At 42.0% G+C, this 27,500-nt stretch overlaps 1 protein-coding gene and 1 long non-coding RNA gene across 5 annotated transcripts in view; one reads left to right on the top strand and one right to left on the bottom strand.

Moving 5' to 3' along the window:
* sbno2b (strawberry notch homolog 2b) overlaps positions 1–27,500 on the top strand; it is a 94,928-nt gene that overhangs the window by 15,579 nt on the left and 51,849 nt on the right. For 2 of the 4 annotated variants that reach the window (XM_083559003.1, XM_083559002.1), the window contains exons 2-4: positions 8,398–8,560; positions 8,960–9,036; positions 18,791–18,899. In XM_083559003.1, coding sequence (XP_083415129.1) covers positions 8,453–8,560; positions 8,960–9,036; positions 18,791–18,899 — 294 coding nt within the window. In that variant the 5' untranslated portion in view covers positions 8,398–8,452. Of the gene's footprint in view, positions 1–8,397; positions 8,561–8,959; positions 9,037–14,950; positions 15,135–18,790; positions 18,900–27,500 lie in introns of those variants that run through there. The other 2 variants (XM_083559005.1, XM_083559004.1) reach the window with 2 other exon arrangements.
* Positions 10,643–13,274, bottom strand: LOC310735504. The gene is made up of 2 exons (XR_014536319.1): positions 13,110–13,274; positions 10,643–13,049 (listed from the first exon to the last, which is right to left on the bottom strand). It is a non-coding gene; the product is annotated as an uncharacterized lncRNA (long non-coding RNA).

A 27,500-nucleotide genomic window follows, 5' to 3' on the forward strand; every position in this document is an offset into this window, starting at 1 on the left:
TCTCTCTCTCTCTCTCTATCTCTATCTCTATCTCCCTCTCTCTCTCTCTCTCTCTCTCTCTCTCTGTCTCTCTCTCTCTCACTCTCTATCTCTATCTCCCTCTCTCTCTCTCTCTCTCTCTCTCTCTCTCTCTCTCTGTCTCTCTCACTCTCTATCTCTATCTCCCTCTCTCTCTCTCTCTCTCTCTCTCTCTCTCTCTCTCTCAGGAACCTGTAAGAACTTTAAAGGCGAAGCAGCAACATGATTCATGTCTAGAGCACGATGGCTGTAGTATTTCTGATTATAGTGTATATTGGAATTGGATTGGAAATGAAAATATGAGATCAGAATGAAATGAAAATGTTTTTTGTTGTTTTGTTTTTGATTTATTTTAAGGACCAGCTCTGATTGTGTGCAGCAGATTTGGTTGTACCGAGTTTAAAACTGTAAAGTGTGTGTAAGTGCCACATAACGAGATGAAGTGAGGAGCACGTGCAGAAAAACGCCAATAAATGAAAATACACAAAATTAAAACATAACAAAGAACAAAAGCCCTAAATGACATTAACAACGGGACGTATGTATACACGTGCTAATTACCGTACAGGTGCACAAACAAACACGTGACTCGGTGTGTGCAGAAACGTCCCTGTTCATAACAAAAAACAACTCTCATGAACTGCTTCGTTTTAGTGAATCAAACACTTTCAATGCAATCAGCCTGATCACATCACAAACAAATGACTCGGTCTTTTAATGAGTATAAATATACATGGAAGTATATTATATATATTATTTTGACAAATGAAGTCTAATGACAGCGCATTTAGATTAGATTAGATTAGATAAGATTTAGATTAAACTTTATTGTCATTTCACATGTACATGGTAACGAAATGCAGTTTAGGTCTAACCAGAAGTAGCAAAGTTACATAAATTAAATAAAATGGTATTTTAGAATAAAAAGTCAGGCAGAAAAGCAGATACAGTTTTCCCAAAAATTTCGCTTTAAATTTGGCTTGGAAAATTAAATTTGGCTTGGAACATTGCACGGGCTAAAAAGCCATACAATGAAGGGGAGTTCGTTAAATAATGCCTCAGTGACGTTGTTGAAATCTTGTCTTCTGAAAACGACAAACTAAAGCGCATGGTATCAGACGTCCAACTGTCCAGCCACACTGTTGAACACAGAATATCGGACATTGACACTGCTACTGAATCACAGTTTCACTCTGACCTGGAATGCCAGAAGTCCCACTAAGCAACGTGTGTGAGTGTGTGTGTGTGTGTGTGTGTGTGTGTGTGTGTGTGTGTGTGTGTGTGTGTGTGTGTGTGTGTGTGAGACAGTGTGTGTGTGTGTGTAAGAGGAAGGGATGGGTGATGTTCATATGTGCCCATGTGTATGATGTGGCTCTTTGCAGTAACACAGTAAAAAATGTGGCTCTTGGTCTCTGACTGGTTGCACACACACACACCCCCCCCCCCCCCCCCCCCTGCAGTAGGCAGTAGGATCAGCGAGGAGCAGAGTTCAATAAAGAGACAGCTTTAGGAAAAAAGTTGTTCTTTAGTTGGCTGGTCCTGGTCTGGTCCTGGTCTGGTCCTGGTCTGGAGGCACCTGAAACGCCTGCCGGAGGGCAGAAGAGAGAACATCTGTCTATGGGCAGCATTTGGCAGTGTACGTGATTTAAATGTGGTTTCTGTGTATTTGTTGTGTGTTTTTGACTTACAGTAAAATCAGGACTTGATACATTGAGGCTTTAAATCTGTATATAATCTGTATTTTTTGTCATGTTTAATAAATTAAACATGGCATAAACTTAACTACAGGTTTGTGTAAAATAGAAACAGAAGTTAAATATCCCTTACCATCTCATTTCATTTATCTTTCCAACCCAGATATCAGGTTCAGGTAAAGTCAATCACACAGTCTATTCAGTTTTTATTATAAAAATGTGCACCACAGTGTTTACACTGAATATGTAGATCATTTGTTAAACCCACAAGAACCATGAAATGATGCCTGCTTCAATGTTGCCACCCCTCATAATTCTCATGCCACCCCTTTGCCAACCCATACATCATTTTCTGTCTGTTGTTATTATAATGCATGTGAATTCAGGGTGTTATGCTCGGCTGGTGTGCAGATGTTTGATTGTACACATGACTCGGTGTAGTACATGTGCAGCTTTGGTTGTTAAAAGCTGTGAGTAATTTCAGGAGTGTAGGTGTGACACAGCAGATCAGGAACGTCACATCTCAGTTTTTTGTTCCCACCGACTTAATATCAACATCAGAATGTCAAGTTAAATCAGACGGAGAGATCGGATCTGTGTACGTGTAGCAACAAAGCAAACAAATGTGTGCATGGTTTCAAAGCCTTTCATACAGCACTTTAACAATGAGCATTGTCCTACAGCAGCTTTACACCACGCACAGATTATTACACAACACAAATATCTATTTTACATTTATCCATAATGAGTGAGTCAGAAAAAAGAAAGAAACCTTCAGAGTAACCTCATCCATGTCTGAGTGACACCGAATATCACTCCATTACAGTTCCATCATTGTTGATGTTATCAGATGTTTACTGATGGAGACTTAAGTGCAAAATTGTTCATGGAGATTGTGGTCCCAAACCACTGTATCAGAACTGTTTATATGAATTAGAGTCCAAATCCATCTTCATGGTTCCTCAGTGTGAAGGCATCTTCAGCAACAGGGAGTGGTTTCCCATTGATAATGATAAGATCTCCATCTGGGCATCAGGGTGGATCAGGCAGCTCTGGAGTCCAGGGGGGTATTGGATCAGTACTGAGGGTAGAAGGAGTAATGAGATATGGTTATTGCATCATAATGTTTCATCTTATAATACAATTAAATTATATTTGATGGATAGAATTTGTTACATTTTCTCTTGATGCGGGATTTAATTTGAATGGAAAATGTTCTGAATTGTTAAAATGATCAGTTAATACTGATAGACCAGAGAAGGTTCTTCATGTTTCTCATGGACAGCCATAATTCTTCTCCTTACTGTATTTGCTCAATCGGTTTTCCTGTAACGATGATGGTGCTTTACAGGAAGAGGTCATTCTGCAGCCCAATAATGATCACTGCCTATTGATCGCTGTACAGGATGGACCTGGGAAAGATAAACACTTGTTTGTGTGAGTTGACCTCTGCGGCGTCTGGGAAGCGTCAGACGGAGTGAACAGTAACACTACTGAGCTTGATGATCATTTTAAACATTTGAAGATGGTTGAGCTGGAGAAGTCCTGGTTTACTTACTTGGTCTGCTCTACGCTGTGTGGTTGATTCCTTTTTTTCTGACTATCCTGATTGGCTCTTTAATGAAGGCACTTAACCCTAACGTGACCCCAGGGACTGGAACACAGCACTATTACCTTCTATGCTACTGTATTGTGCGAGAACAGCTAATCCATGCTGGTATGGAGAAACAAATTATTAAAGGCTCTGTTAGAACCCTGTGAAGATCTCTGAAGTTCTAATATTAGTCTGGTTGGAAGAGGAAGTTCTCAGCTGTACTGACACCAAGTGGGCATTTGTTCCAGAACAGTCTTCTACCCTGAGAGATGAAGGGAGCAGTAAAGCAGTGGTAGGGGATGGAGAAAAGAGTGGAGAAGTGGTAAAGGATATAGGGATCAGTGGAGCAATAGGGTGGTGAAGGAGACCGTTGAAGGTTAGGTAGTCGTGCTGCTGCATTCTGGATCAGTTGCAGTTCTGGATGTTGTAAAGGAGAAATCCAGATGAAACCATCAGATAAGAGACGTGTTCAGCCACTCATCACATTTTTGCATGATGCTCTCATCATGTGACCACCATCACGTGGTCTTGTGTTTTCTTCCTAAGCACAAATAGGGAATCATTTAGCAATCAGCAAAACAGCAGATTACTGAGTTTCTCCCCGTCAGGAGACAAGAAACATATCCATCTGTCTGTCTGTCTGTCTGTCTGTCTGTCTGTCTGTCTGTCTGTCTGTCTGTCTGTCTGTCTGTCTGTCTGTCTGTCTGTCTGTCCAGTCGTCTGTTTGTCTATCTATTGATCTAGGGTTAGGGTTAGGGTTAGGGTTAAAACACACAAGTCTTACAGCAAACACACACTTACTTGTGTGTGTTTAATAAAATTAAACACACACAAGTCTTACAGCAAATCTGAACTTCATCTACAAGAAGAATAAAGTCTGATCTCTGATCATTTATTGACCATTAATATGATCTCTATTGTGTTAGAGTTCATGCTTCATTATAATATCTATTTGGTTATGGGTTTGTTCTGTTTGCGATGTTTAAGTGTATTTATTTATTCATTTATTTATTTATTTGTTGGTTGGTTGGTTGGTTGGTTGGTTGGTTGGTTGGTTGGTTGTTTATTTTTTATGCTTTTATGTCTACACCAGAGCTCATATAGATGTACTGTTCTTCCCAGTGATGTAACCCAGCCATTAGGGGGGCACAAGCCAGTGTACTCTTAGTGCCGGTCCCAAGCCCGGGTAAATGGGGAGGGTTGCGTTAGGAAGGGCATCCAGCGTGAAACATGTGCCAAATCAAATATGCGGATCACAAATGAGAATTTCATACTGGATCGGTTGAGGCCCGGGTTAACAACGACCACCACAGGTATCGTTAGCCAACAGGGTACCAATGGAAATTGGGCTACTGTTGGCCGAAGGAGAGGAGGAAGGCGTCTACAGAGACGGCAGGAAAAGGAGCAGTGTAGGAGAGTAGAGGTTCGGGTTGGTACTTTAAATGTTGGTACTATGACTGATAAAGGGAGAGAGGGAGCTGATATGATGGAGAGGAGAAAGGTAGATGTGTTGTGTGTTCAGGAGACCAAGTGGAAAGGGAGTAAGGCCAGGAACATTGGAGGTGTTTAAACTGTTTTATCATGGTGTGGATGGGAAGAGAAATGGTGTAGGGGTGATTCTGAAGGAAGAGTACAGTAAGAGTGTAGTGGAGGTGAAGAGAGTTTCGAAGAAGAAGAGGAGGAAAGTAAGGTTTGAAAGAAGAATAAGATGGTGGAAACTGAAGGAGGAAGAGTGTAGTGTGAGGTTCAGGGAAGAGGTCAGACAGGGGCTTGGTGGTGGTGAAGAGGTGCAGGATGATTGGGCAACTACTGCAGGAGTGATGAGGGAGGCAGCTAGAAAAGTACTTGGTGTGACATCTGGAAATAGAAAGCAAGACAAGGAGACGTGGTGGTGGAATGAGGAAGTGCAGGAGAGCATTAGGGGAAAGAGGTTAACAAAACAGAAGTGGGATCGACAGAGTGATGAGAAAAGTAGGCAGAAGTACAAGGAGATGCAGCAGCAGGTTAAAAGGGATGTGGCGAAAGCCAAGGAAAAGGCATATGAGGAACTGTATAAGAGGTTGGACACTAAGGAAGGAGAAAAGGATTTATACCGATTGGCCAGGCAGAGGGACCGAGCTGGGAAGGATGTACTGCAAGTTAGAGCAATAAAGGATGGAGAGGGAAATGTGTTGACTAGTGAGGAGAGTGTGTTGAGAAGATGGAGGGAGTATTTTGAGCAGCTGATGAATGAGGAAAATCAGAGAGAGAGAAGGTTGGAGGATGTGGAGTTGGTGAAGCAGGATGTAGATAGGATTAGTAAGGAGGAAGTGAGAGCAGCGATTAAGAGGATGAAGAATGGAAAGTTGGTTGGACCAGATGACATACCGGTAGAAGCGTGGAGATGTTTAGGAGAGATGGCAGTGGAGTTTTTAACCAGATTGTTTCTGGTATTGTTTCGGATTCTGGAAGGGGAGAGGATGCCTGAGGAATGGAGAAGGAGTGTGCTGGTACCGATCTTTAAGCATAAGGGAGATGTGCAGACCTGCAGTAACTACAGGGGAATTAAGTTGATCAGTCACACCATGAAGTTATGGGAAAGGGTAGTGGAAGCCAGGCTGAGAGAAGAGGTGACCATCTGTGAGCAACAGTATGGTTTCATGCCGAGGAAGAGCACCACAGATGCCTTATTTGCTCTGAGGATGTTGATGGAGAAGTATAGAGAAGGACAGAAGGAGCTGCATTGTGTATTTGTGGATTTAGAGAAAGCGTACGACAGGGTGCCGAGAGAGGAGTTGTGGTATTGTATGAGGAAGTCAGGTGTGTCAGAGAAGTATGTGAGGGTGGTGCAGGACATGTATGAGGACAGTGTGACAGCAGTAAAGTGTGCAGTAGGTACGACAGACTGGTTCAGGGTGAAGGTTGGACTGCATCAAGGATGGGCCCTGAGCCCTTTCCTGTTTGCAGTGGTGATTGACAGGTTGACGGACGAGGTCAGACAGGAGTCTCCCTGGACTATGATGTTTGCAGATGATATTGTGATTTGTGGTGAGAGTAGAGAGCAGGTTGAGAAGAGCCTGGAGAGGTGGAGATATGCGCTGGAGAGAAAGGGAATGAAAGTCAGTAGGAGTAAGACAGAGTACATGTGTGTGAATGAGAGGGAGGGCAGTGGAGGGGTGCGGTTGCAGGGAGAAGAGGTGAAGAAGGTGGAGGAGTTCAGGTACCTGGGGTCAACAGTGCAAAGTAATGGAGAGTGTGTTAGAGAAGTAAAGAAAAGAGTGCAGGCAGGGTGGAGTGGGTGGAGAAGAGTGACAGGAGTGATTTGTGATAGAAGAGTATCTGCAAGAATGAAAGGGAAAGTTTATAGGACTGTGGTGGGACCTGCGATGTTGTATGGATTAGAGACAGTGGCATTGAGTAAAAGACAGGAGGTGGAGCTGGAGGTAGCAGAGCTGAAGATGTTGAGGTTTTCGTTGGGAGTGACGAGGATGGACAAGATTAGAAATGAGTTTATTAGAGGGACAGCACATGTAGGATGTTTTGGTGACAAGGTGAGGGAGGCGAGATTGAGATGGTTTGGACATGTGCAGAGAAGGGACATGAATTATATTGGTAGAAAAATGCTGAAGATGGAGCCACCAGGTAGGAGGAAAAGAGGAAGGCCAAGGAGGAGGTTCATGGATGTGGTGAGGGAAGACATGCAGGTAGTTGGTGTAAAAGAGGCAGATATAGAGGACAGGGTGGTATGGAGACGGATGATCCGCTGTGGCGACCCCTAATGGGAGCAGCCGAAAGAAGAAGAAGAAGAAGTTCTTCCCAGTGATGTGTGTGTTTCTCTTATATGAGTTTCTCCATGTGTTTTTGATGATGTTTTAATTGTTACAAATCGTGCTTTATTCATCCATAAAGATAATGACGTTTTAAACACGTTCCTGCTGGTGACAGATGAACATTAAACCGGTCAGGCACTTTTTACAGTCTAAGGGTTGTGTTTGTTCTCTGGGTGTTTGTAATGTCTAAGCTCCAGCGTCTGGTCCTCACTCGTAACCCACACTCTCCGTTCTGTAGCTGCAGGGCAGCGAGCCTGAGACGTATCACATTAAACATCTAGACTTGTACACAGACACCTCCTGCTCAACTCTTACCCTTTTACCCCCTCCTCTCTGTGGATACGCCCTGAACCAGGAGCTGAGCTTTCATTCCTTCTTCTTTCTTACTGTGGAGCATTTTGAAAACACTTCATTCCCTCTTTCCTCATCACACTCTCCTCCTCTCATCACACTCTCCTCTCCTCCTCTCTTTCTGTCACCTATTTATTCTCATTTTCTTTACACTAGGTAGAAAATTTAAGGTTTTTGTTCTGATCCGATATACTGATCTGATATACTGATCCGATACACTGATCTGATATACTGATCTGATACACTGATCTGATACACTGATCTGATATACTGATCCGATACACTGATCTGATACACTGATCTGATATACTGATCTGATACACTGATCCAATATACTGATCCGATATACTGATCTGATACACTGATCTGATACACTGATCCGATATACTGATCCGATATACTGATCCGATATACTGATCTGATACACTGATCCGATACACTGATCTGATACACTGATCTGATACACTGATCTGATATACTGATCTGATACACTGATCCAATATACTGATCCGATATACTGATCTGATACACTGATCTGATACACTGATCCGATATACTGATCCGATATACTGATCTGATACACTGATCCGATACACTGATCTGATATACTGATCTGATACACTGATCCGATATACTGATCCGATATACTGATCCGATACACTGATCCGATACACTGATCCGATACACTGATCCGATATACTGATCCGATACACTGATCCGATATACTGATCCACTGATCCGATACACTGATCCGATATACTGATCCGATACACTGATCCGATACACTGATCCGATATACTGATCCGATACACTGATCCGATATACTGATCCGATACACTGAGCCGATATACTGATCCACTGATCCGATACACTGATCCGATACACTGATCCGATATACTGATCTGATTCTTTCTTTTTGGTTTGTCTTTAGGTCATGGAACATATAAGACATAAAGGTCAGTCAGCATGTTCCTGACTCTGACCTGATGCCATTTTTCTTCACCTTCTCTGCCATGGAAGGACAGAACTGTTCTCCTACAGAGGAAACACACATGAATGCTGGAATGTTGGGCTTGGCTTCTACTGCTATGGAGGTAACATCTCACAGAATTTACACTAATGTTACATGTCTAGCCTTTTCCCTGGAATTGCTGCAACGCTCTGAGATGGAAAAATGCCTTAAGAGGGAAAACAAAACACACCAATAGATTACACAAGTGTTAATGCCATCAAGCGTTCATTCTGTCTTATCATTTTATTATTTCAACATGTTTTCTTTCTTCCCTCGTTCCAGATTCACAGGTTACAACCAGTGTTATGTATGCTACGTATACTGCATTTCGTTGCCTTGTACTTGTACATGTGTAATGACAATAAAGTTGAATTTAATCTATAGCAGATTTCTGCATCGGTTTCTGTGCACATGGTTTGCAGTGATGTTGGTTCTGCTCTCATTTGCACTTCTATCTTCTAAAAAAACAAACACTTTTCAGAATCTGCTCTGCACACCCTGGAGTTTCACCGCTGATGCGCCTTTCAACCTGCGCTGGTCTGCAGAGTCCACCAGTCAGTAAGTGCTCTACAGGATCTAATCATCTTTAGTCAGTCTAAATATTATGACTTTTACATGCAACTTGGTCTTAAATTTGCACAGATCTCTATCAGTCTCTCTTAGTCTCTTTCAGTCTCTCTTAGTCTCTTTCAGTCTCTCTCAGTCTCTTTCAGTCTCTCTCAGTCTCTTTCAGTCTCTCTCAGTCTCTCACAGACTCTCTGTTTCTCTCATTCTCTCTTTGTCTCTATCAGTCCCTTTCAGTCTCTCAGTCTTTCTCAGTCATCGCAGTCTCGCTTAATCTTTCTTAGTCTTTCACAGTCTCTCTCAGTCTCCCTCAGTCTCTCTCAGTCTCCTTTAGTCTCTCTCAGTCTCTTTCAGTCCCTCACAGTCTCTCTTATTCTCTGTCATTCTCTCTCAGTCTCTCACAGTCTCTCTCAGTACCTCTCATTCCTCACAGCCTCTCTCATTCTCTCTCAGTCTCTGTCAGTCTCTCTTAGTCTCTATCAGTCCCTCTCAGTCTCTTTTAGTCTTTATCAGTCCCTCTCAGTCTCTCTTAGTCTGTCTTAGTCTCTCTCAGTCCCTCTCAGTCTCTTTTAGTCTCTATTAGTCCCTCTCAGTCTCTTTCAATCTTTCTCAGTCTTTCACAGTCTCTCTTAGTCTTTCAGTCCATCTTAGTCTCTTGCATTCTCTCTCAGTCTCCTTTAGTCTCTCTAAGTCTCTTTCAGTCCCTCACAGTCTCTCTCATTCTCTGTAATTTTCTCTCAGTCTCTTACAGTCTCTCACAGTCTCTCTCAGTCTCTCACAGTCTCTCTCAGTCTCTCACAGTCCCTCACAGTATCTCTCAGTCTCTCTCAGTACCTCTCAGTCTCTCCCAGTCTCTCTCAGTCCCTCACAGTCTCTCACAGTCTCTCTCAGTACCTCTCAGTACCTCTCAGTCTCTCACAGTCTCTCTCAGTCTCTCACAGTCTCTCTTAGTCTCTCTCAGTACCTCTCAGTCTCTCACAGTCTCTTACAGTCTCTCTCAGTCTCTCTCAGTACCTCTGTCTCTCTCAGTACCTCTCAGTCTCTCTCAGCCCCTTTCAGTCTCTCACAGTCTCTCACAGTCTCTTACAGTCTCTCTCTTAGTCCCTCACTGTCTCTCACAGTCTCTCACAGTCTCTTACAGTCTCTCTCTCAGTCCCTCACAGTCTCCCTCAGTCTCACACAGACTCTCACAGTCTCTCTCAGTCTCACACAGTCTGTTTTTTTTTTAATAAGAATACATTTACAGACATTTCTAGAATTTTTCTCTGTCATTATGTGTGACTGAGTGTCAATCATCTATTAAAAAAATCATCAATCAAAAATCTATGTAAATGATTGAAGTATCAGACTGTAACATAACATTGAAGGGTCCGATAACTTTCTGAATGCAGTGAAGATATACACCAACCAGGCAGAACATTCTGGCATTATAACATTCTAGCAGGAGGTGAAAAACACTGATTATCTCCTCATCATGGCACCTGTTAGTAGGTGGATTTATTTATTTATATTTTTATTCGTTTTTTGAAGCAGTGTTACTGTAGCAGTAAAAGTCACTAACAACTACACTACAACTTGTTATTTATTTATGAAACAATGTGTTTTATGTTTGAGGTGCAAGATATGTTACAATAGTTTCTGTCATCATTTACGATACTGCAGCTATAAATACAGTCGTTTCATCATTTCCTGAAGACCCTCTAGTTGTTGGAAATAAGCAGTTACAGCTTTAACTTTAAACTGGCACTGGAGACTCCTTCTCTCTACAATGTTACATTAAAGAACATTCCTTCACAGGTTTATTAGGTGTAGACACTGTGGAACACCTGATATACTATTACATGTGGACGAGTTGTTACTATGGAAACAGTAACATGCCAGAACAGTCAGATTTGTTTTAGAGCTGCTGTGATAGAATGTGAATAAACACAATAATGCTTGATTGGCATAAAATACATGAAAACACACACACACACACACACACACACACACACACACACACACACACACACACACACACACACACACACACACACTGCTTCATGAGGACATGAATATGTTCCTGGTATTTCTACAAGAATCTGGAGGCCCTGCAGCTGCTGATGTATTTGTAGGAATATGAGGGAGAAGTTCACAGGTATGTGGAGTGAATCAGGCTCCTGGAGACCACGCCAGTGTCTGATGAGGAAAAAAGGGCGTAAACTAACCTGTTGGATTTGCATTGTGTTTTTATGATTTGATGTTAACCGGACGTGGATTTCTCTTGAGCAGATCCGTGCACGCTGAGTGGGCGATCTGGATTACGTTTGTGTAACGGTTACATCGTTTATCACACCAGCAATTCTGCAAATCTCAGTTTTAAGATGAATAATAAAAAGCGTCACTCTGAAGGCTACATCCTGTCTGCCCACACACTCTGCTGGAAAAATAGCACAAAATGTGCAGATATAAATCCATTCTTACTGTACGGAGGAGGAGAATCAGCACAGTGGTGAGGTGTAGCGCAAAGGGACAACAAAATATTCCCTTTTTTTACAGAGAAAGAAGGAAAATGATTAAACCCCATCTGCTTGTAATGTCCAGACTGTAACCATCAGACTCCTTAACCAGTGGTGGACGAAGAACACAAACGTGTAGTTGAGTCAAAGTAGAGACACAAAGAAATGTGACTCCAGTAAAAGTGTCCCTTTAAACTAAAAGTATTTGCCTTGAAATGTACTTTAATAACCAAAGATTTTTAATGGTTATTATGTTCCTATTATCATTTTTATAAGACTCTTTAATCAACTCAGTTTATGTTAAAAGCCTGTAAAGCAGCTTTACACATATAAAAAGCTTCCAAAATTCAGATCAATGCCTATTAGTTTGTTTTTAGTGATTATAAGTTTATTCCTTTAAGTGGCTTTGGTGATGAAAAAACTCCTGAAACTTGATGAGGAAGAAACCTCAAGAGGAACCAGACGTAAAAGGGAACCTCATCCTCATCTGGGCGACACTGAATGTCCATCATGACATGGCCTTGACCCTGTTTAAATAAATTCAATTCATCTGATAATTTGAGTGATGATTTCATGCAGAATCTTGCACGATGCTGTAAAACATCTCTCCACCTCTGTCTGCTTTCTCCATGTTTTAGGTGGTTTACTGAGCCGTATAAAGTGTGTACAGTACACCATTAAACCATACATTTACACACAGGACAAACAGCACAACATTCACACAACACACAGGACAATACTGCATTAAAAGTGTTCAGACTTGTAGGCGTCAATAAACGTTTGGTTTTCTTGCTCTGTCACTGCAATGAGCTGGAGATATGAGTGTTATGCCTGCTCAGGCGGCACAAGGGCGCTGCAGTTACGCAATCCATGATCAAAACATTCCGGGAAACTCTCAGGCTTTCAGAGGCACGCAGAGTCACGCAGTGGCTTCATGCCAAGCCTACAGATTCAGCGTAAGATCAGGCGAGGGGACTTCCTCCTCAGCCCAAACACTCAAACGCTCTCCACTGGGGTCTCTTCACTACACTCTCATACAGGGTCTAATAAACCATGACAAGGACTGCTGTTGTAGGATAATAATCAGCAGTGAGATGGTGAGATGTGGGGTGTGTAGAGATGGGAATCGCTTACATTTTACCGATACAATACTGATTATCAATACCGGTTCTTCTCGATATTGTTATCAATACTACTCTATCATTTGGTGCAAAACGACAGGATGTGAAAAATTTTACAAAATGTCAAGTTATTTTATTACTGCTAAACTTTACTACTGCAGTTTCAACATTTCTCTAAGCAAACAGAAAAATGCACATAAAGCACATTTTTTAAATAAGAAGGCAATTCAAGAAAGAAAAAGAGAGAGAGAGAGAGAGAGAGAGAGAGAGAGAGAGAGAGAGAGAGAGAGAGAGAGAGAGAGAGAGAGAGAGAGAGAGAGAGAGAGAGATTTCCTCAGCACAACACAGCATTTGTATAGGAGCACAACAGAATGTAAAACAGTGGAACCTCAATACTCGCAACCTCGATAGTTTGTGACTTTTTATTTGGAACCGGATTAAAAGTAACTTGTGAAAGATCTGATAGTTTGAGAGAAGCTGCGAGTGACTCGAAAGTTCGGAGTAGCATTTCAAATAAGTTTGTACTAATAAATGACATAAAAATTTTTAAAATACTATTTTATTTTTGTATTATTCATTTAAAGTAGTAAATAAAACATTTTCATCAACAACATCTCCTTTTGGCTTCTCCCATTAATCTATAAGATAAGATAAGATAAACCTTTATTCGTCCCACAGTGGAGAAATTATTATCCGCCATAGCAGATCATCCGTCTCCATAACCCAATCCCCCCCCCCTCCCCTTTCCTCTACATCTGCCTCTTTCACACCATCTACCTGCATGTCTTCCCTCACCACATCCATAAACCTTCTCCTTGATCTTCCTCTTTTCCTCCTTCCTGGTGGTTCCATCCTCAGCATTCTCCTACTGATATACCCCATGTCCCTCCTCTGCACATGTCCAAACCATCTCAATCTCACCTCTCAAATCACTCCTGCTATCACTCTTCTCCACCCACTCCACCCTGCCTGCACTCTTTTCTTCACTTCTCTAACACACTCTCCATTACTCTGCACTGTTGACCCCAGGTACCTGAACTCCTCCACCTTCTCCACCTCTTCTCCCTGCAACTGCACCCCTCCACTGCCCTCCCTCTCATTCACACTCATGTACTCTGTCTTATTCCTAATGACTTTCATTCCCCTTCTCTCCAGCGTGTACCTCCACCTCTCCAGGCTCTTCTCCACCTGCTCCCTACTCTCACCACAAATCACAATATCATCTGCAAACATCATAGTCCAGGGAGACTCCTGTCTGACCTCGTCCTTTAACCGATCCATTACCACTGCAAACAGTAAAGGGCTCCTAAACATTTATGACAAGTAATTCACAATTTTTTTTACATTGATGAACATTTTCTGTTACTTATGAGGGTCGTAGAACGGAACCCTCGCGAGTATCGAGGTTACACTGTATAGAATTCTGCAATTAGGAAAACTTATATTAAAGACTTCTATTACTTCTTTACCTGAACCATCTCCGACTCCACTGTAGTGAAGGGCAATAAATATTTCAGCCCTATGAGACTGTTGTTTTTTGGGGTCATGTTATGGTGTTGTTATGGTGAAGGGGCTGCTCCTGTCTCTGTCATTCCTCACTGATGCTGAAACCTTTTCTAGCCTAGCGTTTCCTGTGGGCTAATTCATATTTGCATTTACATTTTAAACCCAAAGACTACTAGTACTAACTAAATCTTATGTGATGATGAATGAGACGACAGACAGAGACAGTATACGGTGCACTGCTGGAGGTAGAAGACTTTTTTTTTGCAAATGTTTCCTCCTTTTACATGTTTCCTCCTTTCTTCACTATTACACTACTGTCTTTATATCGCATCTGACACTGGTGTCGCTCAGTTTTGTAACGTGAGTCCGCACTTCTAAATGTTTCAACATGTCCGGCATGACTGCACACAAACACACACCGCGCAGGTGCATGGACACGTGTACATCGAGCAATCTTCAGTCACATGATGACGTCATTCAGAGACGGAAAATGACAAGCTGCAGCTTCTAATTCAATTTAACACCAAATTATATGAAGAGAAAAAAGTATTGATAATCTCGTTTCTCCTGAATCTTATCCTTAGTCCGCTGTTGACCCGATTACATTCCAGTTAAAAAAAATACCACTTCTCGGTACCAGTCCATAAGGATGTGGTCCCATGTGGAGTAAAGTTGATGTCTGTCCAGATCACAGCATGTTCTAAAATGAAATGAAACTTCCTCAACCCCACAAGGTGCTTTCCCATGTGGGCGTGGCTGAAAAGGAAGAACTGAAAGTGTCACATGACGTGACTGTGACTCGATAGGTAAAGAATTAATGTACGTCACATGCTGAAGGGCAGATAGTGTGTGTAAGAGTGTGTGTAAGAGTGTGTGTGAGAGTGTGTGAGAGTGTGTGTGAGTGTGTTGGTGATGGACTGAGGGTTGGTATATTTTGTATTATTCTGCTGATATTACGAGTGTAAAGGTAGGAACCGAATTTCCTCTCGTCCTTTTGTCTCTTGCAGCTACTATCACTTTCTGTTTAGGTTTTATACACACACACACACACACACACACACACACACACACACACACACACACACACACACACACACAGTACACCATACACAGATACACATTATACACACACTGTACATCATACACACACACACACACAAACTGTACACCATACACAGATACACACACATTATACACACACTGTACATCATACACACACACACACACACACACACACACACACACACACACACACACAGTACACCATACACAGATACACACACATTATACACACACTGTACACCATACACACATACACACACATCGTACACACACACACACACACACACTTTACACCATACACAGATACACACACTGTACACCATACACACACACACACACACACACACACACACTGTACGCCATACTCAGATACACACACACACACACACACTGTACACCATACACAGATACACACACATCATACACACACTGTACACCATACACACATACACACACATCGTACACACACTGTACACCATACACACATACACACACACACACACACACTGTACACCATACACAGATACACTGTACACCATACACACATACACACACATCATACACACTGTACACCATACACACATACACACACATCGTACACACACTGTACACCATACACACATACACACACACACACACACACACACACACACACACACACACACTGTACACCATACACAGATACACACACATTCTACACACACTGTACACCATACACATATACACACATCATACACACACTGTACACCATACACAGATACACACACATCATACACACACTGTACACCATACACAGATACACTGTACACCATACACACATACACACACATCATACACACTGTACACCATACACACATACACACACATCGTACACACACTGTACACCATACACACATACACACACACACACACACACACACACACACACACACACTGTACACCATACACAGATACACACACATTCTACACACACTGTACACCATACACATATACACACATCATACACACACTGTACACCATACACAGATACACACACATCATACACACACTGTACACCATACACAGATACACACACATCATACACACACTGTACACCATACACAGATACACACATCATACACACACTGTACACCATACACAGATACACACACATCATACACACACTGTACACCATACACAGATACACACACATCATACACACACTGTACACCATACACAGATACACACACATCATACACACACTGTACACCATACACATATACTCACATCATACACACACTGTACACCATACACAGATACACACACATCATACACACACTGTACACCATACACAGATACACACACTGTACACCATACACAGATACACACACATCATATACACACTGTACACCATACACAGATACACACACATCATACACAGACTGTACACCATACACACACACACACACACACACACACACACACACACACACACACACACACACACTGTACGCCATACTCAGATACACACACACACACACACTGTACACCATACACAGATACACACACATCATACACACACTGTACACCATACACAGATACACACACATCATACACACACTGTACACCATACACACATACTCACACATCATACACACACTGTACGCCATACACACATACACACACATCGTACACACACTGTACACCATACACACACACACACACACACACACACACACACACACACACTGTACACCATACACAGATACACACACATCATACACACACTGTACACCATACACACATACACACACATCATACACACACTGTACACCATACACACATACACACACATCGTACACACACTGTACACCATACACACATACACACACACACACACACACACACTGTACACCATACACAGATACACACATCATACACACACTGTACACCATACACATATACTCACATCATACACACACTGTACACCATACAAAGATACACACACATCATACACACACTGTACACCATACACAGATACACACACACACTGTACATCATACACAGATACACACACATCATACACACACTGTACACCATACACAGATACACACACACACACACACACACACACACACACACACACACACACACACACACACACACACACACTGTACACCATACACAGATACACACACATCATACACACACTGTACACCATACACACATACACACACATCATACACACACTGTACACCATACACACATACACACACATCGTACACACACTGTACACCATACACACATACACACACACACACACACTGTACACCATACACAGATACACACACATCATACACACACTGTACACCATACACAGATACACACACATCATACACACACTGTACACCATACACAGATACACACACACACTGTACATCATACACAGATACACACACATCATACACACACTGTACACCATACACAGATACACACACACTGTACATCATACACAGATACACACACATCATACACACACTGTACACCATACACACATACTCACACATCATACACACACTGTACACCATACACACATACACACACATCGTACACACACTGTACACCATACACACACACACACACACACACACACACACACACACACACACTGTACACCATACACAGATACACACACATCATACACACACTGTACACCATACACAGATACACACACATCATACACATATGTACACCATACACACATACACACACACACACACACACACACACACACACACACACACACACACACACACTGTACACCATACACAGATACACACACATCATACACACACTGTACACCATACACAGATACACACACATCATACACACACTGTACACCATACACATATACTCACATCATACACACACTGTACACCATACACAGATACACACACATCATACACACACTGTACACCATACACAGATACACACACACACACTGTACATCATACGCAGATACACACACATCATACACACACTGTACACCATACACAGATACACACACACTGTACATCATACACAGATACACACACATCATACACACACTGTACACCATACACAGATACACACACATCATACACACACTGTACATCATACACAGATACACACACATCATACACACACTGTACACCATACACACACAACACCATACAGACACCCACAACATACCCCCCACCCCCACACACACACACAACAAAAACACACTGTCCAAAATGCACACACACATCATATACACACTGTGCACTGTATTGCAAATACATTATCGTGTAGTAAAAGCTAATGAGACGTGTTTGAGACACAAACCCTGATTTTCTGAAGAGGAAATTCTCTCTGTTGTTCTGCGGTGAAGGTTCTGAGATGCTGAAATGTAATTGTGGGAGATGAAAAATCTTGAGGAAGCATCAGAACAGCTTTATAAAATATTCACAAGATTTATTGTGTTTGTTTTATTTGTAAAAATATCATGAGCTTTATAATGCATCATTTCCTCACCAAGCTTTCTGTTTGTGATCATTCCAGAGAACAGGGTTCCAGCAGCACCTCGGACATGCACATGGACATTTTCAGCCAATCTGCTCTGTCTGATCTGGACATGTTGACTCTGCAGTATGGTCATGACCTCCTTCAGGTAAGTGCTGTTTGTATGTTTGTGTGTTTATTAAACTTATTAATACCAGGTTCAGCATCTTCAGATCTTTAGATGGATTTATGGCTTTTGTAGTGTGTGCTTCCATGTATCTCCATTGACATTCATGTAGTGTAGAGATGCTGCACAATGAGCTTTTTATAATCGCTGGATTTAAAAAATCTCTCAGAATCCCATCTTTATATCTGATAGCTCAGGAGGGTTTATGGTTTTTGGGAAAAGGTGAACATTTGTTCAAGTCAGATCGCCTCTGTATGGTTCTTGGGCATCATTTTATGTTCTTCATCTCCTGGTCATGATGATGGTGGTCACATGATGCATGCTCCCCCTCTAGAGCTCTCGGCTGAATGTTTTTGCGGCGGGTTTAGCGAAGAACATGGTTTTGAGGTGCAGTGTGAACATTCACAGAGATGGAGGAATGTTCCTGTAGTCACAGAAGATGCTCAGACGTGTGATTGAGGGAAAAACTAAATAATAAAGATTAAAGGTAGTGTTCTACAGAGCAGGTTCTCGTAGTGTTCATGTGTGAAAGACTGCATAATAAAACCTCAAAATCTCTTTCACTTTTCATCTCATTTTCCAACACAAGTTCTGTGAAGAGAAACTTTTACCTGTTTATGTTTCCGTTTATTCAGTCTTAAGTGTCCTGGTCGCAGTTAGTAACTTCTTCTGCTCTGTTTCTTGTCTGTTCTTTATTTTGGTGACCAACTGTATTTATGCTGATCAGCCATCACATTAAAACCAGTGACAGGTGAAGAGAAGATGGACTAAATACTGTTCCAGACCCCCTGCAGATATACCCCTTTATGGCAGGGGTAAAGCTTTTTGCACATCCACACTGCAACACACTGTTCAGGAACGATTCAAGAAACATCACAAAGAATGCCATGAACCCAAACCTCCACAACACCCTGACACATTCTGCTACTTATTAATACTCCTGTCCTTACACACACACACACACACACACACACACACACACTCACTCACATTCACATACACACACACCCACACACACTCTCACACGCATGCACGCACACAGACACGCACTGTTTCAGAGACTCTTAAACACAGTCATGTTGTAACGTTCACTTTCAGTGTGATGCTGTTCCTTGACCTCACAAAGCCTTCGAGGTTGTGTTCGATACTTACCGTATTTTCCGGACTATTAAACGCACCCATATATAATCTGCACCCACTGAATTTCAGAAAGATGTTTATTTTGAACACAAATAAGCTGCACCTGTCTATAAGCCGCATGTCTACACTGAATCTAATGAACTTTACACAGGCTTTAATAAAAGACAGTGTCTGTTACACGGCTTGTATCTAAACAGCAACCTACCAAGAAAGTCATTGTTCACTGTCTTCCTCCTTCCTTTCACAAATATTTCTCTCGAGAGTTTATCTTTTGGCGTCGTCGTGAGTTTAAAAATCACCATCGGTGAAGCTTTTCTCCCGATGCAGTGCAGCTCAGAACACAGGTGAAGTGTGTTTTCATGCCCGGTTGTTTTCAGCGTGACGAATGATTCACATTTCCTGTAGACGGTCCGAGTGAGCGGCAGGTCAAACTTCAGAGGAACATCATCCATATTTATGATGTGGTGCGGCCCGATTCAGTGTGAGCGCGTCTGATTTAATATAAAGAGTTTCATTGGTTCACCTGAACCCGTTCTGTAATTTCATTGGTCTGATGTTCTGGGGTTCAGAGACATTCCTGATCATCATCATCTTTTCTCTGCTTGTGTTCTATATGGTAGATGTTCAGTCTGGATTCATTTATTAGGTTACAAAATATGAAATACTTTTTTATTAATATATGAATATGATGAGAGGTAAAGACCTGCACGGGACGGATTTTATTTATATTGTCCCACCTGCAAAACAAAATATAAAAACAGGCCAATGGTTTGGGGGAAAGGATGAAAAACATAAAATTGATTGTCTTTTTTTATTAACGCAGATTATTATTATTAATTTTTATGTACATCAACAGTTTACATTTTTCAAACAATTTTTAATTAAATGCCTGCTTTCTTTAAATAAAATGTTTAATATATAAAAATATAATAGAATAAATCTAATTAATGCAATACACTTTTTTATTACTTTAATTTAATTGGCACAAATTAAACTGATTAATTAAATTAAATAAATAGAAAAATGTAATTAAATATTTTACATTTGTTAGACACTATTTGGGTAATACAGATGTGTATATAAGTGCGTTTTACATTTAAAATATTCTACTTTACTGATCTACTTATTTGAACATACTTTAACAAATGAATGCATTTAAGAAACACACACAATATTAGTTTATTTATCTATTCAATATATTTATTCATAAATGTCTTCATTCAATCGAACTTTTATTCATTCACTCCCTCGATATGTAAAATTGTTAGGTTTTTCTACAGTCAAGAGAAAATTCTTCAATGTGTACAGAAAATGCTGAAGAATCCATATCAGTTGACTGTCAGAAAAACAGAAGTGCATGCACTATATCACTATACTATAATAATAGTATAATACTATAAATCTGAGTTGTGGTGCACTACACATATTTGTGGTATGGAGCGAGTCTCCACAGTGACACCGCGCGAACATTTTTTATATCTCTGCCATTGTTGTGTATGTTTTCAAGTTTAATAATAATAATAACAAAAACAGTGATACTGCACTGACGAAGACTAAACAAACTTACGGTCCGCTACATAAGAAGATCCTGAGGGAACTCAGATAATAACTATGTTCCGCATGTAAAAAGCATTCGGTATACGTGTGCACAGAACTGAAAGCCCTGAAACGGTTTTGTACAGATATATACTGTATATACACCTCTATAGATGCAGTAGAGACACAGTAAAGATGGAGAGGTGTAGCTAAATGATTGTCGGGAGCTAAATTATTAAAGTATTGGACTTTGGATCCTAAAGTCATGAATTTAATTGACATGTGATATATGCTGCCACTCCTGGGCTCCTGAGCGCGGCCCTTAACCCCAGAACTACTCAGTTGTATGAGTGAGATAAATGTAAGTTGCTGTGGATAAGGGCGTCTGCCAAATGCCTTAAATGTAAATGCTGTAAATGTAAATACTGAGAGATCGTAGTAGCTACAGAACAGAGTGTGTGAGAGCGTTCAGGAGAGCTAAGCAGGCTGACAGTAAAGGATCAGGATCCTACAGTTCAATTCACTTTTATTTGTATTGCGCTTTTAACAATGAATATTGTCTCAAAGCAGCTTTACACAGATAATGTGGTGATTAAAAGTGACGCCATCAGAAAAAGTTGTGCGAGCTTTTTATGTTCACACTAACACACACAGTTCACATTAAATAGGAGTGTGTAGATCCTCAATCCTGCATGTTCAGGGCTCTAAAACTATGAGTTTTAACCAAGTAAAAAACACACACACACATCTCTGCAGTGATTCCCAGACCAGGATGAAGCTCTGTGTCTATCTGGCTTCATTTCCAGTTTTTAGAACTGTATTCTCTGTTTAGGCCAACCCAGCCATTAGGGGGGCACAAGCCAGTGTACTCTTAGTGCCGGTCCCAAGCCCGGGTAAATGGGGAGGGTTGCGTTAGGAAGGGCATCCAGCGTAAAACATGTGCCAAATCAAATATGCGGATCACAAATGAGAATTTTATACCGGATCGGTTGAGGCCCGGGTTAACAACGACGGCTAGTATCATTAGCCGACAGGGTACCGGTGGAAATTGGGCTACTGTTGGCCGAAGGAGGAGAAGGAGAGGAGGAAGGCGTCTACAGAGACGGCAGGAAAAGGAGCAGTGTAGGAGAGTAGAGGTTCGGGTTGGTACTTTAAATGTTGGTACTATGACGGGTAAAGGGAGAGAGATAGCTGATATGATGGAGAGGAGAAAGGTAGATGTGTTGTGTGTTCAGGAGACCAAGTGGAAAGGGAGTAAGAGCAGGAACATTGGAGGTGGGTTTAAACTGTTTTATCATTGTGTGGATGGGAAGAGAAATGGTGTAGGGGTGATTCTGAAGGAAGCGTACAGTAAGAGTGTAGTGGAGGTGAAGAGAGTTTCTGATAGGGTGATGATCGTGAAGGTGGAAGTTGAAGGGATGATGATAAATGTCATCAGTGCCTATGCTCCACAAGTTGGCTGTGAGATGGAGGAGAAAGAAAGATTCTGGAGTGAATTAGATGAAGTGGTAGATGGTGTACCTAGGAAAGAACGATTGGTGATTGGGGCAGACTTTAATGGGCATGTAGGTGAAGGGAACAGAGGTGATGAGGAGGTGATGGGTAGGTATGGTTTTAAGGAAAGGAATGTGGAAGGGCAGATGGTGGTAGATTTTGCTAAAAGGATGGAAATGGCAGTGGTGAACACGTATTTTAAGAAGAAGGAGGATCATAGGGTGACGTATAAGAGTGGAGGAAGGTGCACACAGGTGGATTATCTTCTGTGTAGGAGATGCAACCTGAAGGAGATTGGAGACTGTAAGGTGTTGGCGGGGGACAGTGTAGCTAGACAGCATCGGATGGTGGTCTGTAGGATGGTTTTGGAGGCGAAGAAGAAGAGGAGGAAAGTAAGGATTGAAAGAAGAATAAGATGGTGGAAACTGAAGGAGGAAGAGTGTAGTGTGAGGTTCAGGGAAGAGGTCAGACAGGGGCTTGGTGGTGGTGAAGAGGTGCTGGATGATTGGGCAACTACCGCAGGAGTGATGAGGGAGGCAGCTAGAAAAGTACTTGGTGTGACATCTGGAAATAGAAAGCAAGACAAGGAGACGTGGTGGTGGAATGAGGAAGTGCAGGAGAGCATTAAGGGAAAGAGGTTGGCAAAACAGAAGTGGGATCGACAGAGTGATGAGAAAAGTAGGCAGGAGTACAAGGAGATGCGGCAGCAGGTAAAAAGGGATGTGGCGAAAGCCAAGGAAAAGGCATATGAGGAACTGTATAAGAGGTTGGACACTAAGGAAGGAGAAAAGGATTTATACCGATTGGCCAAGCAGAGGGACCGAGCTGGGAAGGATGTACTGCAAGTTAGAGCAATAAAGGATGGAGAGGGAAATGTGTTTACTAGTGAGGAGAGTGTGTTGAGAAGGTAGAGGGAGTATTTTGAGCAGCTGATGAATGAGGAAAATCAGAGAGAGAGAAGGTTGGATGATGTGGAGTTGGTGAAGCAGGACGTAGATAGGATTAGTAAGGAGGAAGTGAGAGCAGCGATTAAGAGGATGAAGAATGGAAAGTCGGTTGGACCAGATGACATACCGGTAGAAGCGTGGAGATGTTTAGGAGAGATGGCAGTGGAGTTTTTAACCAGATTGTTTAACAGGATTCTGGAAGGGGAGAGGATGCCTGAGGAATGGAGAAGGAGTGTGCTGGTACTGATCTTTAAGAATAAGAGAGATGTGCAGACCTGCAGTAACTACAGGGGAATAAAGTTGATTAGTCACACCATGAAGTTATGGGAAAGAGTAGTGGAAGCCAGGCTGAGAGAAGAGGTGACCTTCTGTGAGCAACAGTATGGTTTCATGCCGAGGAAGAGCACCACAGATGCCTTATTTGCTTTGAGGATGTTGATGGAGAAGTATAGAGAAGGACAGAAGGAGCTGCATTGTGTATTTGTGGATTTAGAGAAAGCGTACGACAGGGTGCCGAGAGAGGAGTTGTGGTATTGTATGAGGAAGTCAGGTGTGTCAGAGAAGTATTTGAGGGTGGTGCAGGACATGTATGAGGACAGTGTGACGGCAGTAAAGTGTGCAGTAGGTACGACAGACTGGTTCAGGGTGAAGGTTGGACTGCATCAAGGATCGGCCCTGAGCCCTTTCCTGTTTGCAGTGGTGATGGACAGGTTGACGGACGAGGTCAGACAGGAGTCTTCCTGGACTATGATGTTTGCAGATGATATTGTGATTTGTGGTGAGAGTAGAGAGCAGGTTGAGAAGAGCCTGGAGAGGTGGAGATATGCGCTGGAGAGAAGGGGAATGAAAGTCAGTAGGAGTAAGACAGAGTACATGTGTGTGAATGAGAGGGAGGGCAGTGGAGTGATGCGGTTGCAGGGAGAAGAGGTGGAGAAGGTGGAGGAGTTCAGGTACCTGGGGTCAACAGTGCAAAGTAATGGAGTGTGTTAGAGAAGTGAAGAAAAGAGTGCAGGCAGGGTGGAGTGGGTGGAGAAGAGTGATAGCAGGAGTGATTTGTGATAGAAGAGTATCTGCAAGAATGAAAGGGAAAGTTTATAGGACTGTGGTGAGACCTGCGATGTTGTATGGATTAGAGACAGTGGCATTGAGTAAAAGACAGGAGGTGGAGCTGGAGGTAGCAGAGCTGAAGATGTTGAGATGTTCGTTGGGAGTGACGAGGATGGACAAGATTAGAAATGAGTTTATTAGAGGGACAGCACATGTAGGATGTTTTGGTGACAAGGTGAGGGAGGCGAGATTGAGATGGTTTGGACATGTGCAGAGAAGGGACATGAATTATATTGGTAGAAAAATGCTGAAGATGGAGCCACCAGGTAGGAGGAAAAGAGGAAGACCAAGGAGGAGGTTCATGGATGTGGTGAGGGAAGACATGCAGGTAGTTGGTGTAAAAGAGGCAGATATAGAGGACAGGGTGGTATGGAGACGGATGATCCGCTGTGGCGACCCCTAATGGGAGCAGCCGAAAGAAGAAGAAGAAGATTCTCTGTTTAGGCCACGCCCACACAGGGGTACGGTGATGGAGCCCTGAACAGATCCCTGCAGTGTGTTGTGTCAGGAACTCACCCTGATTCTTAAATCAAACCGATAAACATTTTTCCTCCATTAGTCGATTGTAATTGCCGTATTAGCTCATCTTTAGTTTGTTTATTAGCTTATAATTAGTGTTCATGTTTTAGCTGATTTTTATTAGCACAGCAAAATTAGGCGTATTTCCCATATTAGCCTGTGTGTCAGGAACTGACATCAGGGCAGGACCTCGTTATTATTCTGATAAATGAGTGAGCAATAAAGGAACAAATGTTAATCACATCCTTTGATGTGTGTGTGTGTGTGTGTGTGTGTGTGTGTGTGTGTGTGTGTGTGTGTGTGTGTGTGAGACGCATATGTATAACCTGAATTTGTAGCTTTGTTGTGGTGAAGATTGTCTCTCCTCAGTGTGTAGAGGCTGAAAAAATGAGAACGTCAGCGAGTTTTCACCATGTTGACCATCAGGAAAGATCACACTCCTCTGCTACCTTCCACACACACACACACACACACACACACACACACACACACACACACAGATGACAGATGAGCAGTTCCACATTGTGCCATAAGGAGAATGTACAAGATCCGTTCTGTTCTTCCTGCATAATCATTCTTTTATTTGTATTTATTTATTATGAGTTTTTCTTTTGCTGTTCTTCCTGCTAATGATTTGGATGTTCCTACTTATCTCTTTATTTCCTTAATTTAAAATGAACACTTTATTGTTTACAGTAAAGCAGCTTAGCTTCCATTTATTAGCATGTTTGTGATAAAGATAAGCATGCTGTGTTTCTGAACAGATCAAAATCATCGCTGCAGCTTCAATAAGATAAAAGTTTACACTCAAAAATAAATAAATTAAATTAACACAAAAAGGCTTTAATGAGCTCAAAATCAATGTTTATTTGTCTTTACAAATCTCTTTGTCACAAACACAAACTTTGGATATAAAAAACATTCTGCATGTAGACGTGTACTCAGATCCCTCAAATCCCTCAGATCCCTCAGATCCCTCAGAGCTCCCATCCTCTCCACAAATCACCACATCCTCATTTTAGAAACAGAAAAATAATTCCACATAAAAATGAAAGTTCAGTTGTGTGTGTGTGTGCGTGTGTGTGTTCTTCTTCATCCATCCACAAGTATAAACAGGCTGCTAGTGATCTTTACCAAGTTCCTCTCAGGCATGTCAGGAGAGAAATCTGTTCCTGAACCCTGAAACTCAAAACTGCTGCAGAAGGAGTTTGTTTTTTCTGAACATTGTAAAGTACGTAGCGCTAATGACTAGCGGCTAGCTGAGCAGGAACCAAGCACAACCTACCTGAACTAGAGAACTACGAGAAGATGAAACCACAACGCAACCACAGAGAAAAGAGGGGCCTCAATACATGCACATAAACACACACACACACACACACACACACACACACACACACACACACATGCACACACAAACACACACACACACAAACACACGCACGCACACACATGCACAAACAAACATACAAAAACACACGCACACACACAGACACACCCACACAAACACTCACACAAGCACACACACATGCACACACCTACGCAAACACACGCGCGTGCACACAAACACACACACACAAACACACATGTGCGCACAAATACACACACACACACACATGCACACATGCACACATGTGCGCACACATACACACACATGCACAATCTGCGAACAAAGAGGTTTTGAAATCATGCCCGATCATCATGTGACTTCTTGTGAGTTCTGAGATCATACAGGAGGAGAAATGCAGGTTAGTGACGATCACAGCATGTAGGTTCGTCTTCTGTGGAACGTGTTTCAGATGCAGTACTGAGTTTCGGACACTTTTCAGGCTAAATATCA

Source organism: Silurus aristotelis (genome assembly GCF_946808225.1).
Source record: "Silurus aristotelis genome assembly, chromosome: 13".
Classification (NCBI taxonomy): domain Eukaryota; kingdom Metazoa; phylum Chordata; class Actinopteri; order Siluriformes; family Siluridae; genus Silurus; species Silurus aristotelis.